The following is a 21,025-nucleotide window of genomic DNA, read 5'->3' on the forward strand; positions in this document are numbered from 1 at the left end:
GGGTAACAAGCTGAATTTGTCCAGGAGCCATTGTTGGTCAACTCCTCATCTATACTTTACACAGAAAATGTTTAGCTGCAAAATGTCAAAGGGCACTTATAACTTAACAGCACCATACTCAATGTTTTGTATCAATTCTCATCTATATCCTCTAAACAATCTTCTGAGATAAATACAATTATTATACTTAAAATACCATATTATACTATAGTATTATTATATTACATTATACAGATGAGGAAACTGGGGCAGAGAAGTTTTCAATATCTTGCCCAAAGGTATTGAACTTCTGCAGATATTGGACATCCAACAAAACGTACTATAATGATGAAAACATTACATATCTGCATTTCTAACAGAGCAGCTACTAATCATATGACTACTGAGCACTTGAAATGTGTAACTAAGAAACCGAATTTTAAATTTTACTTCATCTTAATTTGTATTTTTAATAGCCACATCAGACAGCACAGCTTTCGTGGGAAGAACCAGGGCAGGATATGAAGCAAAAAGAGAATAAATGTCAGGCCGGGCACGGTGGTTCACGCCTGTAATCCCAGCATTTTGGGAGGCCGAGGAGGGCGGATCATTTGAGGTCAGAAGTTCGAGATCAGCCTGGCCAACATGGTGAAACATCATCTCTACTAAAAATTCAAAAAACTAGGCGGACGTGGTGGCGCTCACCTGTAATCCCAGTTACTCGAGAGGCTGAGGCAGGAGAATTGCTTGAACCCGCAGGTGGAGGTTGCAGTGAGCTGAAATTGCACCACTGCACTCCAGCCTGGGTGACAGAGTAAGACTCCATCTCAAAAAAAAAAAAACAAAAAAAAACAGAGAGAGAGAGAGAAATTGTCCACATGTCTCACAAGTGATAAATGGGGGAGCAAAGATTTAAACCAGGAATTTCAAACTCCATATTCCACCTCTTGGCACCAAAATTACCAACCAAGAGCCAGTAGCATCCAGGAGGCTCTCGGCCAGCATTCGTAGAAGTAAATCTGCATAATGGTTAAGTATTTGAAGAAAATAAAAATTATAGTTGCGAACTGTCCAGGAGCCTGTCCTAGGTGATCCAATATCTCCTAGACTTAAAATCTGTAGGTTAATTCTAGGTATTTCTGAGAGACACTCAGGTTATCCAGCACATCAGCTTCTGCAGAACTGTTTCCAGGCCCAAAGGAAGCTCCATGTTGGTCTGGTAGCTAAAACACAGGCAATTTCTCCAGTTAGAGTATATGAGAAGAAAACCATTTTTTTCTGGCTGAGGAAGGTGTCAGACACAAAAGACCAGTGAAGACTGAGAGGTTGTAAGTTACTTAGGATAGAAAGCTGGTGACCCATGTGCCGACCCAGCTGTCACCCTAGCCAGAATGGCAGCCCCTCAAGGGGAATTTTTTACTTGCAGTTCATTTGGAGCAGAGCTCTGGTTCTTCCAGGAAAGCAGTGGCAAGCAGCAGTCCTGGACCTGGTTGAGGGGGCATGGATACAGTTGTGAATGCCACAGGCACTTGGCAGCATGTTATCATGTGTCCTCTCCTTTTTCCAGTGGGAAAAACAGAATGTATGACGTCCTCCAAGAGACCATTGAAAATGATTTCCCAACCTTCCTGGGCAAGATCTTTGCTTTCCTCGCCAATCCAGGCCTGATCATCCCAGCCATCCTGCTGATGTTGTAAGTTAGCCAGGACCCATGGCTCCACCCCATGAAAACCTCTCCTTGAATTTGAGACTTCCTTGGCAGGTCCTTTTCATCTTGCCTTCTTAGTCTGCACTCCCCAGGAGCAGACTCCATGATGAAGATTCAAGTGCAAGTATTTTATTGGGGAGGGGGTGAGGACTTGAGACAAGGAAGGGAAAGTGCATGGATATCACTGTGAGGATTCTGGGAGGCAGTGTGCCTCAGACTTATCCCCTGCTAAGGGCAAAGGATCCGGGGCATTTGTAGACCAGCTCCCAGCGTCATTCATGGGTAAAATGGCTTCAGGGGTGTGAGTGAGGGGCCCAAGATGGAAGGGAAGCTTCTGGTAACAGAGATGAGAGCACCAGCAAGTGCAAGTCTTTTGGAGCATACTGAAAATTTGGGTGAGCCCTGACATTATCTGCAACAACTCCCACTAAAATGCTCACTAGAAATATCAAAGACCTGTGGGCTCTGAGCCTCTCAGGAAGCTGGACGGTGATTCGGCCTGATCCTGGCTGGGTCCACAGCACTACTTGATTGAGTAGCTTATGCACTGGAACAAGCTGGTTCCTTCATCACTGTCCCCCTCAACAACTGTTAGAGAACAAGTTTGAAAATCTCTGTATCCCCAGCGCCAGCCTAATGCCTAGAGCATAGTACACAAACAGTAAATGCTCAAGGAAGGAACTAGGGAAGAAAAGCAGGAAGCCAGAGTCTTGGATTGGAATTGCTGCCATCAAAAAACGTGCTAGTAAAAATGTTAGCATTTTTCTTTATTTAAAAAAACATATTTTGGCATGCTTTTTAAAAAATTATGAAATATTCCCAGCATACAAATGAGTACAGACAACCATGTACACTATCACAAGATTCAACAGATGTGAATATTTTGCAATATTTACTTCAGGTTTATCTTTCTTCTTAATAGAAATAAAACATTACGGATGCACTTCAAGCCCCACCCAATCCTTCTTTCTTCTTCCCTCCCCAAAGGTAACTATTATTCAGAGTATATTTAATTGTTTCCCTGCATATTTTGTACTTTTTAATCATATGTGTGTATACTACTGTTTCCAGTTTTAAGCCTTTTCATGAATGACTCACATTACATGCTTTTCCTCAATCAACATTATGTTGGGGGATTTATCCATGTGGATACATGAGCACACATTTGAAGGCTCTTCTATGTTCCATTGCATGAATAAGCCACAGTTCATTCATTTCTCTGCTTAGAGATAGTTAGGCTGTTTCCAGTTTTCAGCTATTGCAAACTGCACTGCAGCCAGCATTTTGTATATATCTCCTTGCACGATTCTGAGAGTTTCTCTAAGGTGGACATCTAGAAGCAGAATTTTGGGTCATCAGATGTGTTTCTTCAATCTTTTTAGATCTTACAGAATTGCTCTCCAAAGTGGTTGTATTTCCTTTTGACTGTTATTTATAAATTCCAACTCTCTGGTGAAATTCTCCAACTTTCTATTTTCTTGAACATAGTGATTACAATTATTTTTAAAATCCCAGTCTGATATTCCAATATCTGAACCACCTGGGTGTATTTTTGTTGTCATTTGTTTTCCTCTTGTTTATCATCAGCTCTACTTTTAGCATGGCATGTAATTACCAGATTTCAGACATGTGGATGAAAAATTATAGAGGCTATGAATGTTATCTTTCCCCAAAGGGATGGGTTTTTTTCCAGAAAGGCAAATGAAATACTAGGAGATCACTTAATCCTGTCAAGGCTTGATGTTTTAGCTATCTATTATTACATAAGAAACAACCCCCAAAATTGAAAAATAATATTTTATTAATGAATCTGCAATTTGGGTAGGATTCAGCAGGAATCATTCTTTTCCTCTCTACTCAACATCATCTGGGTCAGCTCAGCTGGAGGGTCCACTTCAAGATGGTCACTCACATGACTGGCCAGCTGGCACCAGCCATCACCTGGAAACTCAACAAGGGCTATGGACTAGAGGCCTCACTTCCTTCCCACAAGCTGCTTGGGCTTCCTCATAGCATGGTGGCTGAGTTTCAAGAGCAAGCATCCCAAGAGAATGCAGTGGATATACATGGCATCTTTACTTACTCCTGCCATACTCTATTGGAGCAATCACAAAGGGATACCCAGGTTCAAGAGAAAGAAATATAGACTCATCTCTTGATGCAATGGCAAGATTCTAGAAGCACATGTAAGATGGGAGTCATAGTATTGTGGCCATCTTTGGAAAATAGTTTGCCATTGCTAGCTTTGGGCTTTCTCAGGGCTGATTTATTTCAGTTTCACCCTATTTCCAAGACATTAACCTTACTCATACAATGTGATCCTTACTGTTGAGCAGTCTTTTAGGGGTCTCAACTGAAAGCCTACAGTGTTTACCAATTCCCTCTTGTGACAGTTACTACAGGACTGAACGAAGGAGGACAAACACAGAAATGAAGACAAAGAAAAAAGGATTTGTTTTAAAGAAGGGGTCAGGGAACTCCTTGCTTCTAGTGAGCAAAGGCAGCCCTGAGCTTCTACAACCCTTCATATTTATTGGGTAGAAAGAGCAGGGAGAAGGAGGTAATGATTGGTCAGCTGTTTGATTGATCACAGGTTCACATCATTGCTAACAGGCCTCAGATGTGCCTAATCACAAGAAACACTGCGCCTGGGGTGTGACTGCCCTCAGCATTCCTTCTGGGCGCCGACATAGTGGTCAGCTTGCCAACATCCTGCATTCATGAGAACACTTTGCTGTTTACTCATATAGCCTCCAGTGGTATACTGAGTTGATCACGACCCTCATTCTTTCAGCCTCCAACACCCTCCACCTTGGCAGGGCTTGAAACCCATTCTCTCTTTTCCCAATTCTGCAGTCTTTGCTTATACTCTTTCTCCAATAGTACTGCTACAGCCACTGTGAAATCTCTGCTCTGCTCTTCAGCCTCCCTGGTGTCATTTTCTTCTGGACTTCCTGAAGCAATTGAAGAATTGGTCAATCATTTGAGGGCAATATGTACGCAGAGTTTGGCTTATTTATCAGCAATTTGTTCTTCTCTGGGATTCTGTCCCTCAAGTCCCAAAGACTCTGGCAGTAATTAACTCTGACCTGCATCTTCTCCACATTGTAGGATTTCCACTTTCAGCTTGGACTCTGCTTCTAGGTCACAAATTGGAAAATACTCTCAGGGAGAAACCCTGGAGGAATGTAGAGCTCACCTCACATGCTTCCCTTCTCTCAAGCTTCCAGCCCCTTTAGTCTGCCTGTTTTGTCACTCTCCCATGTCTTAAACTACAGTTTTGTAAATTTTGCTCAGCATTTACAGTTGTTTTTCTCTGCAAAGCTGGACCAATACAAGTCCTTCAGTGAAGACCAGAAAAAGAAGTCTTTGCTCTCTTTGTTTATTTGATTTTCCACAGTCAGGTTGCCTAGCACCAGAACAACAACAAAAATAATCTGTGATCATGTTTGTTAGAAAGAAGACCGGGCATGGTGGCTCACACCTGTAATCCCAGCACTTTGGGAGGCCAAGGCAGGCAGATCACCTGAGGTCAGGAGTTCGAGACAAGCCTGGCCAGCATGGTGAAATCCCGTCTCTACTAAAACTACAAAAATCAGCCAGCTGTGCTGTGGTGGTGTGTGCCTGTAATCCCAGCTACTTGAGAGGCTGAGGCAGGAGAATCACTTGAACTCAGGAGGCAGAGGTTGCAGTGAGCCAAGACCACACCACTGCACTCCAGCCTGGGCAAGAGAGCAAGACTCTTGTCTCAAAAAAAAAAAAAAAAAAAGTCAGAAAGAATTGGCATGCCTATGTTGTTAAGTTTTCCAATCCAGGAATACCATATTCCTTATCATTTGTTCATTTATGTCCCTCAATATTTTTAAGTTTTCTTCATAAATTTCATGCACATTTCTTATTAAATATATTCCTCTGCATTTCATCTTTTTATGTTTTATACTAAATTAGGATAGCGCTTTCATCACACTTTCTCACTAGTTTTTGTTTTTCTATGTAAATGTTATTTATTTTCTATATATAAATTTTGTATTCAGTCACTGATATACCTAGACTTTGTGTCCCCATCCACATTTCATCTTGAATTGTAATCACCACAGTCCCCACATTTAAAGGGAGGGACCAGGTGGAGGTAATTGGTTCATGAAGGCAGTTTCCCCCATGCTGTTCTTGTGATAGTGAGTTCTCACAAGATCTGATGGTTTTATAAGGGGCTCTTCCACTTTGCTCGGCACTTCTCCTTCACGCCACTTTGTGAAGAAGGTACCTTGCTTCCCCTTCACCTTCCACCTGTAAGTTTCCTGAGGCCTCCCCAGCGATGCTGAACTGTGAGTCAATTAAATCTCTTTCCTTTATAAATTACCCAGTCTTGGGTAGTTCTTTAAAGCAGTATGAAAACAGGCTAATACAGTCACCCCACGAGTGTATTGTTTATAATATTTACTCAACCAAAGTTCTTGAATCTTCCAGGTCATTTTCTCATTCGTAAACAATGAAAATGTTATATTTTATTTAATTCTTAGATCTTTTTTTCTCTGTAGGATTAGTTAGTAGCTTCCATGGGAAAAACAAGTTAATTCATATTTGGTGATAAATTTTTGTATTTTTCCTGCATTTACAGGGTGGGGAGTGCTTTTAATGTTTTCAGTTAAGCACAGTGCTGCTTTTTTGGAGGGCTGAGATAAGTGTATTCATGAAATAAGGAAGAAAACAACCAGGGAATGTAAGTCATTGTAACATAGGTATAAGAAATCAGGAAATTAGGAAAGTGGAGTAACTTTCCTGATTATTGATTTCTTACAGAAGTTAAAAAAAAAAAAAAAAAGTGACCTCAAAAGGCGGTGGTGAATTTAGGGCCACCACTAGCCCATATAGTACCTTGTGCAAATTTTTTAAAGGTGCCCACTCCTTCAGACAGAGGTAGGCCCATGCCAAGGGGCACATTTGACAAACAGAATATGGATAGATTTCAGCCAACCATCACCCCCTTAGTCAGGTGCCTTTTATGCAGTAAACAGCCTGTATAATAGCTATCTATGCCAGAATCTTTTTCCTTTGGTGTAGACCAGGGGTCATCATAGTCCACAAGCTAAATCCAGACCACACTTGATTTTGTTAAGTAAAGTTTTATTGGAACACATTCATGCTCATTCATTTATTTATTATCTATGACTGTTTTTCACAAAAAAAGACAAAATTTACTTGTTGTGATAAAGAATGTATTATCTAGAAAGACTAAAATATTTATTGCCTGGCCCTCTGCAGAAAAAGTTTGCTGACCCCTAATGCAGACAATAAGGTACCACTTTCAAATATGCTTTGAGACTGAATTTAAAACATCTAATCAGTAAGACTTAAAAACTATGACAAATAATAAGTCCAAAAAATATTTAGACGAAGAAGGGATTAGGATTGTAGAAGACAATAAATATTTAACTTGAGCCTTGATAAATTCAAGGCTCAGGAAAAGGAGTTGATGGCATTGGATAGAACTTTTAGAGTTGTTCAAGTCTACTATTTTCTGGTTGACCTTCTAATTGTTTCTATTACCGAAGGTAAAGCATTGAATTTCCAACTATTATTATTGGATTGTCCATTATCTCTCCCTTAAATTCTGTTTTTCCTTCATATGTTTTAAGGCTGTGTTGTTAGGTGCATATATGTTTTTACTTGTTACGTTTTCTTGATGAAATGACCCTTTCACAATTAAAAAACAATCCCATTTGTCTCTAACTATTTTTGCCTGAATATGTTTCCTAACCTTTTACTTTCAATCTATTTTTACCTTAAAAATCTAAAGTGTGCCTTTTTAGGCTGGGTGTGGTGGCTCATGCCTGTAATACCAGCACTTTGGGAGGCAGGAAGATTGCTTGAGCCCAGGAGTTTGATACCAGGCTGGGCAACATGGCAAGACCCATCTCTACAAAAACTTTAAAAATTAACTGAGTGTGGTGGCACGTGCCTGTAGCTCCAGCTACTTGGGAGGTGACCAAGGTGGAGGATTGCTTGAACCGAAAAGGTTGAGGCTGCAGTGAACCATGTTTGTGCCACTGCATTCCAGCCTGGGTGACAGTGAGACCTTCTCGCTAAATAAATAAAATAAAATAAAATATAGTCTGCTTCTTTGGAACAGCATATAGCTGAAGCATAGTGTTTATCCATTCTGTCACTTTGTGCTTTTTATATGGAGTGTTTGATTCATTTACATTTAATTACCAATAAGTTGGCATTTATGTCTGCTGTTTTCTGTATGTCTTACATATTTTTGTTATTTTATTCCTCCATTACTGCCTTCTTTTGGGTTAAAGATTTTAGTATATAATTTTAGTTCCCTTGTCATTTCTTTTACTATATTTTGTTTTAGTTATTTTCTTAGTGATTGCCCTGGAGATTGCAATTAATATCTTATAACAAACTACTTTGGATTAATACCAACTTAATTATAATAGTATACAAAAACTTTGTTCCTATACAACTTCATTTCCTCCTCTCTCCTTCAGGTTGTTTCTGCCATACAAATTACATCTTTATACATTTTATGCCAACTAAATAAGACAGGAGAAAAAAGAGTTACAAAGACTATATTGATATTAGCTTTTATATTAACCCATGTAGTTACCTTTACGAGTGCTCTTATTTCTTCATGTAGATTCAAGTTACTGTCTAGTGTCTTTTCGTTTTAACCTAAAGAGCTCCCTCTAGCATTTCTTACAGAGTAGGTCCGCTAGTGATTACTTCTCTTAGTTTTTATCTGGGAATGACTTAATTTCTCCTTCATTCTTGAAGAACAGTTTTGCTGGATTTAGAATTTTTGGTTTATAGTCTTTCTCCTTCAATCTTTCAAATATGTCATCCCACTGCCATTTGGCCTCCAAGGTTTATATGGAAAAACAACGGACTGTTAATCTTTCTGAGGCTTTCTTGTATATGATTATTTGTTTCTCTCTTTCAGGATTCTCTCTTTGACTATGGCTTTTTTTTTTTTTCAATTTGCTATGATATGTCTAGGAATAGATCTCTTTGAGTTTATCCTGAATGGAATTTGTTGAGTTTCCTGTGTAAATTAATATTTTTTTCATCATATTTGGGGATGAAATCTGATTTAAAATAGTCATTATTTACTCAAATATTCTTTCTGACCCTTTCTGTCTTTCCTCTCCTCCTCAGATTCCCATTAGGCATGTGTTGATACATTTGATGTTGTCCCAGGAACATTTCAAAGTGTCCCATAGGCTCTGTTATTTTACCTCATTCTTTTTTCTTTCTGTTCCTCAGACTGGATAATCTCAATTGATCTATTTTGAAGTTCATTGATTTTTTTTTTTTCCCAAGACAGTATCTCACTCTGTCACCCACGCTAGAGTGCAGTGGTGCAATCTTGGCTCACTGCAGCCTCCACCTCCCAGGCTCCAGCAATTCTCCTGCCTCAGCCTCTCGAGTAGCTGGGATTACAGGCGTGCACCACCACACCTGGCTAATTTTTGTATTTTTGGTAGAGATGGGTTTCACTATGTTGGCCAGGCTGGTTCTTTCTTCTGTCAACTCAGATATGTTGGGAACCTCCAGGAAATTTATTATTTCAGTTATTGTAGATTTCAACTCTAGAATTTCTATTTGGTTCTTTTATTTATTTCTTTTTGCTAAAATTATTTATTTGGTGAGACACCATTTTGATACTTTCAGTTCTTTAGAAATGGTTTTCTATAATTCTTTGATCATATTCTTTGATCGTATTTAACATAACTGATTTAAAGTCTTTGTCTCTTAAATGCAGCATTGAGGTTTCCTCAGGAATGGTTTCTATTGACTACTTCTCCCCCTGTGTATGGGCCAGACTTTCTTTTTTCTTTGTATGTCTTACTAGTGTTTTTTGTTTGTTTGTTTGTTTTTTGAGACAGAGTCTCGCTCTGTTGCCCAGGCTGGAGTGTAGTGGCAAGATCTCGGCTCACTGCAACCTCCACCTCCTGGGCTCAAGTGATTCTCCTGCCCCAGCCTCCCGAGTAGCTGGGATTACAGGCACCTGCCACTATGTCAAGCTAATTTTTTGTATTTTTAGTAGAGACGGGGTTTCACCACGTTGGCCAGGTTGGTCTTGAACTCCTGACTTCATGATTCGCCCACCTCAGCCTCCCAAAGTTCTGGGATTACAGGCGTAAGCCACTGCACCCAGCCATGTCTTACTAGTTTTTGTTGAAAACTGGATATCTTAAATAATATTATATGGCAGCCATGGAAATCAGGTTCTCCTCCCTTCCATGTGTTTGTTGTTGTTGCTGTTTGTTGTTACAATTGTTGCTGTTATTCTTGTTTAGTAGCTTTTCTGAACTAATTATGTAAAGTCTGTTTTCTTTGTTGTGTGTGGCCACTAAAGTCTGTGCTCTGTTAGCTTAGTAGTCACCTACTGACTGGACAGACATTTTCTTACATGTCTGGAACCAGTAAGACTCCCAGTATTTCCCAAGAGGCTCTGTGTATGTACTGGGGTATGCCTTCGACATTCAACCAGGCAGTTTACAACGCTACCTTAGCTCTCACTGACTGCTTGTTCAGAGACTCAAGGTTACCAGAGGTGAGAGCTTAGGGCCTTCTCAAGTCTTTCTTGGACATACAAACAGCCCTGGACAGGCACAGAGCCTTACACATCATGCACACAGTTCTCTAGATTCCCAGGAACATTTCAAAGTGTTTTAAAGCCCCCATTGGACATCTCATTCCCCAGTTCTCCTTTTAAGCTTTTTGGTTAGCCTATTGTTTGCCCCAGCTGTCATGCAACACTTCGCACAGCCATGATGTTCAACAATTGCCTCTGATTGCTTTTGCCAATCTCAGAGAAAAGGTTGTTCACACTGATTGGGCTCTGAGCCAGGTTAAATAAAGATAGCCTTGTGAGTAGTATCAACCACTGGATAAATCAAATAATGACAATTCTCTGGGTATGACAATTTTAAGGTGCTCCAAATCCATTCTACCTCCTCCAGTGACTGCCAGGCTACTGATTTTCACCAAAATTTTGGGCTGTTGGTTTTCAAACCTACTACAGAACTAGGTAGGACAGGGGATACAAGGCAACTTAGATGCTGCAGAACTCACTGTTCTCAGATTTAGCTGTTTTCCTTGAAAAGACACTTCCAGGTCGGGCGCAGTAGCTCACACCTATAATCCCAGCACTTTGCAAGGCCAAGGCAGGCAAATCACAAGGTCAGGAGTTTGAGACCAGCCTGGCCAACATGATGAAACCCCGTCCCTACTAAAAACACAAAAAATTAGCTGTGTGTGGTATTGGGCACCTGTAATCCCAGCTACTTGGGAGGCTGAGGCAGGAGAATTGCTTGAACCCAGGAGGCAAAGGTTGCAGTGAGTCAAGATTGCGCCACTGTACTCCAGCCTGGGCGACAGTGTGAGACTCTTAAAAAAAAAAGAAAAGAAAAGAAAAGACACTCCCTAGATTTGCTGCAAACGTTTGGTTAATTTTGAGTTCTGAAAAAAAATTGATTCTGACTATTTTTGCTGGCATTCTCACTGCTTTTAAGGAAGAGAGGATTTTCAGAGATCTTTGCCAATTTTGCTGACATTCAATTGAACTTCAGTTTAGCCTTGGGTGGGCTTAAAGACTTTGTTAAAACCTTCCCTCTTTGACTATCATCTTTGTTGTTCCTTAGAAATATTTCTTTGTCTCTGTCTGTTTATGGTTTGAAATTCCCAAAAAGTATTTCAAGAAATGGCTGCTCCCCATCAGGGCTCTCTTCAGCTCCAGGATAGTCTGATGAAACCAGACTCCCCCAACCCTGTGGTCAGTTTCCTGGCTGCTGCTCAAGGGCTGCCAGCCTGGAGGGGAACTGGAGCTCCACACTCTGCAATGGCGCCTCTCCTTCAGCACCCTCTCTGGTAGCTTACTGGAAATGAACATGGACTCACAGAGATTCCAGGGCCCTAAGGGGGCCGGAGTGAATGCAGAATCCTTTCATTTGTTCATCTATTCATGTAACACCCATTCTTGAAGGTCTGCTCTGTGCCCTGAATACTGTCATTGCCAACAGCAAACCCTTGCATGTTGTTTTATATCCTTGATTTCCAATTTCCTCTGCTGCTGGCATGACAGGGATGACATGATAGTGACCACTTGGATTGCCCTGTGCCCTCCTGGAGAAATTCTGAAACCCAGACACCAAACCTGACCCCGAAGGCACCAAAGAGAAATGCTAGAGAACCTTGGGAGGTACATAGCCACCCATGAGCATTTTATCCACCATTTGCTGGGCATGTGATCTTGAGCCAGACAAGTCACCTCTCTGACCTCTGATTCCTCCCTTAAAAAAATGGGCTAATTAGGTGAATGGCAAGGCCTGGCCCAGAGTAACAGCCTTACATAACAGAAATTGGTCTCTTCACCTGTCCTTTATTCTTTCCTCCCCTCGCCCACAGTTCTCTGAATCCTTGTTTCAGAAGGCTCACTTGACAGCCTCTGACCTACACCCTGCCCCAAGGACCATGGGACTCCTCTTCTCTGGCTGGAGAGGGCTCACAGGCTCTACTGAGGCAGCTATGGATGGCCTAGCCCTGAGAGGGAAGGTTCTGGAGACCAAAGCTGGAGCAGCTGAGGCTTGAAAGTCATGGAGAAAAGCTACTAATAAGGATGGACAATAAAAGCTAGCAGATAATAGGCTGGCAAAGCATCCACTCCAGGTGGCACCCTGGCTTTTGTGTGTCCTGTGTAGTCATAACCCCAGATCTTAGGTCCTGTGAAAAGAAAGCCTGGGCTGCAGCCTCAAAGGACACCCAGACATCCAGTGAGCCTATGGGGGCTGGACTCTAAAACCTGTAAGGTCAGGGCCAAACATGCTAGGGCACTTTGAGCAGGAGGCCTTCAGAGCGTCTGCAATTGTGCTTCTTAGGCAAACTTAGAAGAGGTCTCTTAACACCTCCACCTCTCCCCTCTCAGGACTTGAAAATTGTAGAAAAAGTACTGGTTTCCAATGTGGGCTGCAGAGTACTAATGGGTGGGATGACCTTGGCAAATTATTTAACCTCACTGAGTCCCAGGACCCAGGTCTTTAAACATAGAAGTCTACTCTCTGCTTCATGGTATTTTTATCAAAGTCAATGAGATGGGGTGGGGTGGGGGTGGACTGTGCACATGGCACAGAGCTTGGCATAGGGCAGGTGCACAGGAAATGTGACCAGCTTCTTCTGCAGTCAGTAAACCCTGCCACCCTCTGACCACCTCAGATTTCCCAGAAGAGGGATGATTCCTCCAGCCAACCTTTACTGAGCACTCTCAGAGCTAGAGCTATATAGTCATGCCCATGCGTAATGAAATAGAGAGGATGCAGGGGCATCCAGGACCTTCTCCACACTGAGAAAAGAAGATGGTAGCACACCCACCCTCTACCTAAAGCCTCAGTAACTATTCCAGGAATCTTGCCTTGATTCTCCAAGAAAGGTGCCCAGCTCCTGTCATCTGCCAAGATCACAGGACCACAGGAGGCATGCTTTTCTCTTGCAGCTTGGCCATTTACTACCTGAACTCAGTTTCCAAAAGCCTTTCCCGAGCTAATGCCCAGCTGAGGAAGAAAATCCAAGCGGTGAGTCTGTTGGAAGTTTCCTCCTGGAGGGTAAAAAGAAATCACGTTTTTGGTTTTTGCTAATTTGCTTTGTGAACCCAGCTGTGTTATCTAAATGGCTTTCTTCTAAACCAAATACCAAAATATCTGTATCATAGCAAGTAGCCTTGTGAGATTCAACAGCATGCATTTATATTATTGAGGCTATTTGGTGATTTGTGACAATAATGACTTAAATGTCGACGGGCTGCTAAAGAACAAGAGAAATTCAGTGAGTTCAACCAACGCCCATACAGAAAAACCCAGTACCCACAGTAATTCCTACAGATTCAAGTGATTATTTAAATACTGAAAGAAATGTTGTCAAAATGACGTATTTCTTGTGCCCTTTAGCCTAAAAGATCTCCTGAGTCTCCTTCACACGTGGGAAGCCTCTCTCAACATCCCAGCCGATACCCTACTTCTGACTGCTCTCTCCTGACACACACACACACACACTCCCTAAAATTCAGACCCTAACCCTCCCTAAGCCCTGTCCTTGCTTTCTCTGTCCCTCTTCCGGAATGAATCTCATCTGTCTTGCTACTGGTCCCCCATCCACACCTTCTTCTGGTTTTTTGTTTGTTTGTTTTTGTTTTTTAGATGGAGTCTCGCTCTGTCACCAGGCTGGACTGCAGTGGCACGATCTCAGCTCACTGCAACCTCCACCTCCCAGGTTCAAGTGATTCTCCTGCCTTGGCCTCCCAAATAGCTGGGACTACAGGCACGTACCACCACACCCAGCTAATTTTTGTATTTTTAGTAGAGATGGGGTTTCAACATGTCGGCCAGGATGGTCTCCATATCTTGACCTCGTGATCCACCCGCCTCAGCCTCCCAAAGTGCTGGGATTACAGGCATGAGCCACCGTGCCAAGCCCCTTCTTCTGTTAATCTCGCTGGGCTCCTGCCCAGGTACAGAAAACCACTGAAATAGAGGATTGGAAGGGTTGCTGTCCTCAGGCCACATGTTCCTTCAATAGCTGTGCGAATCTGAGAGCCTCACGCTGCCCTCTCCAATCAGTTGTGAGGACCAGTAACAGGCAGTTTAAGGTAGTTACCAAGAACTGAAAACAGGCCAGGCACGGTGGCTCACACCTGTAATCCCAGCACTTTGTGAGGCCGAGGCCGGTGGATCACCTGAAGTCAGGAGTTGAAGACCAGCCGGGCCAACATGGTGAACCTGTTTCTACTAAAAATGCAAAAATTAGCCAGGTATGGTGGCACACACCTGTAATCCCAGTTACTTGAGAGGCTGAGGGCCGGAGAATCGCTTGAACCCAGAAGGCAAAGGTTGCAGTGACCCAAGTTCATGCCGCTGCACTCCAGCCTGGGCAACAGAGTGAGACTCTGTCTCAAAAAAAAAAAAAAAAAATCACTCTCAGCACCTCTGAGCCTCAAATACCCATTTCCTGGGCCAGGATCAACAGTTCATTATTTTGTGCAGCTCCGTGAAGTTGAGAAGAGCCACAAATCTGTGAAAGGCAAAGCCACAGCCAGAGATTCAGGGGACACACCTAAAAGCAGCTCCAAAAATGCCACCCAGCTCCAACTCACCAAGGAAGGTAAGCTCTTTGTCATGATGATTATGTTTTACAAGGCCACATGGAAAGGTGTAAAGAGCCTATGAAACAGTGTGAAATCAGACTGTTCTGGGATTGAAATCAGAATCCTAACAATTATTAGCTGATGAAGTTGGGCAGGTGAATATAGGGGTCAATCATAGCACTTGCCTCATGGGATGGTGAAGATGAGATGAAATCATGCATGTAAAGTGCCTACCAGAATTCTTGGCACAGAGAATGAGCCAGTGAATACCAGCTGGCAGTAGTGCCGTCATACACCCCTTAATAACATTTGGCTCAACCATGGAACACATATACAGCGGCCCCATAAGATTATAATGGAGCTGAAAAATTCCTATTGCCAAGTGACGTAACTGTCAACATTGTAGCAAAACACATTACTCATGTCTTTGGTTTTTTTTTTTTTGAGGCAGAGTCTCGCTCTGTGGCCCAGGCTGGAATGCAGTGGCCGGATCTCAGCTCACTGCAAGCTCCGCCTCCCGGGTTTACCCCATTCTCCTACCTCAGCCTCCCGAGTAGCTGGGACTACAGGCACCCGCCACCTCGCCCGGCTAGTTTTTTGTTTTTAGTATAGACAGGGTTTCACCGGGTTAGCCAGGATGGTCTCGGCCTCCCAAAGTGCTGGGATTACAGGCTTGAGCCACCGCGCCCGGCCTCATGTCTTTGTTGTGAGCTGATGTAAACAAGCCTACTGAACTGCCAGTTACATAAAAGTCTAGGCCAGGCCTGGTGGCTCAAGCCTGTAATTCCAGCACTTTGGGAGGCTGAGGTGGGCGGATTACGAGGTCAGGAGATCAAGACCATCCTGGCTGACACAGTGAAACCCCGTCTCTACTAAAAATACAAAAAATTAGCCGGGCGTGGTGGCGGGCGCCTGTAGTCCCAGCTACTCGGGAGGCTGAGGCAGGAGAATGGCGTGAACCCGGGAGGCAGAGCTTGCAGTGAGCTAAGATTGCACCACTGCACTCCAGCCTGGGCGACAGAGCAAGACTGCGTCTCAAAAAAAAAAAAAAAAAGTCTAGCACATACAATTACATACGGTACAGAATACTTGATAATGATAATTGTGTTACTGGCTTATGTGTTTACTATACTATACTTTAGAGTAGATTCCTTCTACTTATATAAAAAATAGTTAACTATAAAACAGCCTCATGCAGGTCCTTCAGGAGGCATTCCAGAAGAAGGCATTGTTATCACAGGAGATGACAGCTCCATGTGTGTTATTGCCCTTGAAGACCTTCCAGTGGGACAAGACATGGAGGTGGAAGACAGTGATATTGATGATCCCAACCCTTTGTAGACCTAGGCTAATGTGTGTGTTGTATATTAGTTTTTAACAAGAAAAATTTAAAACATAAAAAGAAAAAAAATTCTTAGTTTAAAAACAGAAAAAGCTTATCAAATAAGGATATAAAGAAAAATATTTTTGTACAGGTGGTCACTGTATTTGTGTTTTAAGCCAACTGTTATTATAAAAGAGACAAAATGTTTTTTAAAATTTAAAAGTTTATAAAATAGAAAAGTTACAATAAGCTAAGGTTTATTATTGAAGAAAGAAAACTTTTTTTTTTATTTTGAGATGGAGTCTCGCTCTGTTACCCAGGCTGGAATGCAGTGGTGTGATCTCGGCTCACCGCCGCCTCCACCTCCAGGGCTCAAGTGATTCTCCTGCCTCAGCCTCCTGAGTAGCTGGGATTACAGGTGCCCACCACCATGCCTGGCTAATATTTTGTATTTTTAGTAGAGACAGGGTTTCACCATGTCAGCCAGGCTGGTCTTGAACTTCTGACCTCATGACCCACCCGCCTCAGGCCTCCCAAAGTGCTGGGATTACAGGCCTGAGCCACCGTGCCTGGTCTAGAAAAAATGTTTGTAAATTGAGTGTAATCTAAGTGTACAGTGTTTATAAAGTCTACAGCAGTGACAGTGGTGTCCTAAGCTTTCACATTCACTCATCACTCACTCACTGACTCACCTGGAGCAACTTCCAGTCCTGCAAGCTCCATTCATGGTCAGTGCCCTAGACAGGTTTACCATTTGTCATATTTCACATACTCTACCCTTTCTATGTTTATATACACATATATTTACCATTATGTTCCAACTGCCTAAAGTATTCGGTACAGTAGGTATTGTGCAGGTTTACAGTCTAGGAGCAATAGGCTAAACCATATAGCCTATGTGTATAACAGGCCATACCATCTAGGTTTGGGTAAGTACATTCTATGATGGTCACACAACAAAATCATCTAATGATGCATTTCTCAGAATGTATCTGCATCTTTAAGCAATGTGTGCTATAGTTTATATTCTCTGAAAAGAGAAGCACTGGAATATCTAGAATAATAGAGTGAGAAAAGTCCACATAAAAAGTTCCCAAGAAAGTATCTTGGGGCTAATGCTTCTCGGCCTTTTGGCTAAGGTCAAGTGAAAATATCCTGGGGCTTCAAAGTGGAGTGATCATAGACCATCTCAAATTAGGAGTGAGGACAGTTCAAGTTGAAACAAACCATCTCTGAGGTGATCCCATTTTCCAAAGATCATCTCTGTTTTAAAATTAAACAGTATCTGCATGCAGACACTTTAGCCTTGGATGTAAGAAGTGAATGAGATGCATAAGGAATGACTGACAGTTTAGGAATCTGAACTTTATTTTTTTGAAACAGAGTCTCACTCTGTTGCCCAGGCTGGAGTGCAGTGGCGCAATCTCTGATCACTGCAATCTCTGCCTCCCAGGTTCAAGCGATTCTCCTGCTCAGCCTTCTGAGTGGTTGAGATTACAGGCACCTGCCACCATGCCTGGTTAATTTTTGTATTTTTAGCAGAGATGGGATTTCACCATGTTGACCAGGCTAATCTCAAACTCCTGACCTCAAATGATCAGCCTCAAGTGATCCACCTCAAATGGCCTCCCAAAGTGCTGGGATTACAGGCATGAGCCACTGCACCCGGCCTGACCTTTTTTTTTATACAAGCATTCCAATTTCTTAGTAACTGGCATTTTATTTATTTATTTATTATTACTAAGTATTAGCTATAATAAAATGATACTAGCTGCTGCAACAAAGAGACCCAAAATGGCTAGTGGCTCAGACACCATAAAAGTTCACTTCTCACTCAACACAAAGTTCAAACTGGGTGTTTTCACCTGACAGCCACAAGTGCTGATATGGGGACCCTGGCGCCTTCCATCTTGTGGCTCTGCCTGCATCAAGCTAGTGCAAGGGGAAGAGCTTAGGGGACACACCTGGATGTGGTTCCATCAAAGCCTGGAACTCCAGCATAGGCCACACTCATCCACAAGGGAACCAGAGCCCATTTCTGTGTCCCAGAACAAGAGGGACTGGGTTTAGTAGAGAGCAGTCATTGTCCCTAACTTGGAGATAGAGGAGGGGAAGGAAACAAGTTAATGAAGGATTGGAAAGTAGATTTGATTCCAAACAATTCCCACAGCCCCTTCCCTTCCATCATCACATTTGACCCTGGCAGTCACCCTGCAAAGCTGCTGTTATTCTTGTCTCAATTTTATACTCTAGAAAACCCGGGATCAGAGAGTCTAGCCTAAGGCCAGGGTTCAAAATCAAGTTCCCTAGCCAGCAGACCATACTCCTCCAACAGATGTGTTTATGCAAAAGCCAGGCCAAGGTGACCCTGAGACAGCTGAGCACAATCTGACAGCTCTCACATCACCAAATGGACTAAAACCTACACACACTGCAGGGCGGCTCCAGAGAGCTCCAATTCAACCTGTACAAAATCTCCCACTTCCTCTTTCTTGTCTTGGTTCATTTTCCAGAGACCACCCCTCCCTCTGCCAGCCAAAGCCAGGCCATGGACAAGAAGGCTCAGGGTCCTGGAACCTCCAATTCTGCCAGCTGGACCGCGCTGCCTGCCTCTGGACACCTTCCTATATCTCGGCCCCCTGGAGTCAAACCAGATTCTGGCCACGCCCCATCTCAGACTCATCTGTGGAGGTCAGCCTCTGGGAAGAGTGCTCAGAGACCTCCGCACTGATGGATGGGACTCCAGGCAGCCTCCATCCTGGGGCTGATCCTCAAGTTCCCCAGTTTTCCATATACCAAATTGAGGTTCTCTCCCCTCTTTCCTCTCAGATACATGCTCTCTCTCCTCTCTTGGAATGTGTGAACTTTGATTCCTTCAGGCCCTTGTCAGCTACCAAAGGAGGAAGACAGTGGCTTCACCTATCTTTTAGGGAACCTGGAGGCATCTCTGCACTAACTGCCCTCACCAATATCTTGGTCCAGACAGCTCTGAACCCCACACTCGCAGTAGTTGACATCGCCTCCAGATTTTGGGAGTTGGGGAAGGGCCATGACCACCCTCGTAGACTTTTTCCATGGGACACAGTTTAGGACGCGGGTTTCTTCCAGCTTCCCTAGCTGGGAGGGGGATGCGGAAGGGCCTACATTTCTCAATCCAGAGGAAGTGAGCTGGTTTAAATGGAAGGTCCAGGCCAGGCACAGTGGCTCACACCTGTAGCCCCAGCACTTTGAGAGGCCGAGGTGGGTGGATCACTTGAGCCCAGGAGTTCAAGACCAGCCTGGGCAATGTGGCAAAACCCCATCTCTACAAAAAAATTAGCCAGGCATGGTGGTACGCACCTGTCATCCCAGTTACTTAGGAAGCTGAGGCAGAAGGATCACTTGAGCCCAGGAGGCAGAGGTTGCAGTTAGCTAAGATCATGTCACTACACTCCAGTCTGAGCAACAGTGTGAGACCCTGTCTTAACAACAACAACAACAACAACAACAACAACAAGTCTGGCCAGGAGTGGTGGCTCACACCTGTAATCCAAACACTTTAAGAGGCTGAAGTGGGAGGCCAGGGGTTTAAGACGAGCCTGAGCACCATAGCAAGACCCTTGTCTCTACAAATAAATAAATAAATGAAAGTGAATGAAAATAAAGGTAAATGGACCAAAGACCAGTCATGGTGAGTGGGATTGGTGGGAAGACTGGTGATACCCCAGTACCCAGCCCAAGCGAAGCTCACACCATGGAGCACAAAACCTGGAGTGCAGCCTCCTAACAGTGAATCACAGGAGCAAGTGAGCTGCCCAGTGCCTCTTATCTTGGAAGGAAACCTGCCTTACCCAGGGCAGAAAAATCTCTTTTATGCACCAAATTCTAAAAGGAATTTGATAACCTGATTATTGTACAAGGGACCTCGAAGATGGTTTCTTTGAAGAGTTTTGCAAAAGGTACAATGCAGAGCATCATCTCTGGGGATTCTATGTTCACTTAGTGTCATATCATGGTTCTATGCAGAATATTTCTTAGGGGGAAGAAGCCGGGGGCCAGACCATTAAGGCTTTGATGGCAAGGGCAGAGCCTTGATAGGGTGGGAGTTGCAGTCCAGGACTCTGCAACAGCCCAGCTATCTTGCGGACAGCTCCTTCCTTTCCTCCACTCCGTGCTCCCAGACCCAGGTGAGCAGTGTGGCCTCAGGATCAAGGGACCCTCTCACCCATGTCTCTGAGTGTTCTAAAGAGAGTCTGCCACCTTAACCTCATCAGCTGTTACAGCCAGCACCCAACCAGGTCCCCAGGGGTTCTCAGGAGAATCCTCCAGACCCAGAAAGTCAGGTAAAGCCCTGGTAGAGAGATAAAGATTTTTACAGCAATTCCATAAGCTGTATAATTAAAATAATTTCTAACTTCCCTCCCAAATCCTTTCCCTTCTCAATCCAGCACCAAAACTTCACATATACGAACTGCAATGGAATAACAGGGACACGTGACCAGGAGAAACAGGATAAATTATTTCACACCAATCTATCTCCTGGCAAGGCTAACGAAGATGTTGCAATGCATGATTTCCATGGAACCCAGGTTCAACTCCTAAATCCAAAACTGCCTGTGTGTCATATGCCTTCCCCCAAGCTAACCTACCTGAGGCCTCAATACAGGGATCCTGGCACTGTAACCCAACCAATCAGGACCAGAAGGCCCCAAGATGGCCACCACACCAACACCTGGCCTTCTGCATCAGAATGCCAGGCCCTGAGGAAGGGAACACTCTGCCTGCCTGAGCCATTGGTCCCCTAGTGATTACTGTCAGGCCTCCACTGGTTACTAATACACATAAGTACCCACCACAAACACAAACAAACCATCCTGATCTGAGGAAGTGT

The 21,025-nt window shown here is 43.4% G+C and overlaps 1 protein-coding gene across 1 annotated transcript in view; it reads left to right on the forward strand.

The window, feature by feature from the left end:
* The window catches only part of TMC2 (transmembrane channel-like 2), a 110,430-nt gene extending 91,111 nt beyond the window's left edge, over positions 1–19,319 (forward strand). The window contains exons 17-20 of the mRNA XM_011974575.1: positions 1,547–1,672; positions 13,188–13,266; positions 14,731–14,848; positions 18,669–19,319. Coding sequence (XP_011829965.1) covers positions 1,547–1,672; positions 13,188–13,266; positions 14,731–14,848; positions 18,669–18,886 — 541 coding nt within the window. The 3' untranslated portion in view covers positions 18,887–19,319. The remainder of the gene's footprint in view (positions 1–1,546; positions 1,673–13,187; positions 13,267–14,730; positions 14,849–18,668) is intronic.
* Positions 19,320–21,025: the final 1,706 nt, after the last annotated feature.

The sequence above is a fragment of the Mandrillus leucophaeus genome, unplaced genomic scaffold, assembly GCF_000951045.1.
Source record: "Mandrillus leucophaeus isolate KB7577 unplaced genomic scaffold, Mleu.le_1.0 Scaffold101, whole genome shotgun sequence".
NCBI classification, from domain to species: Eukaryota; Metazoa; Chordata; class Mammalia; order Primates; family Cercopithecidae; genus Mandrillus; species Mandrillus leucophaeus.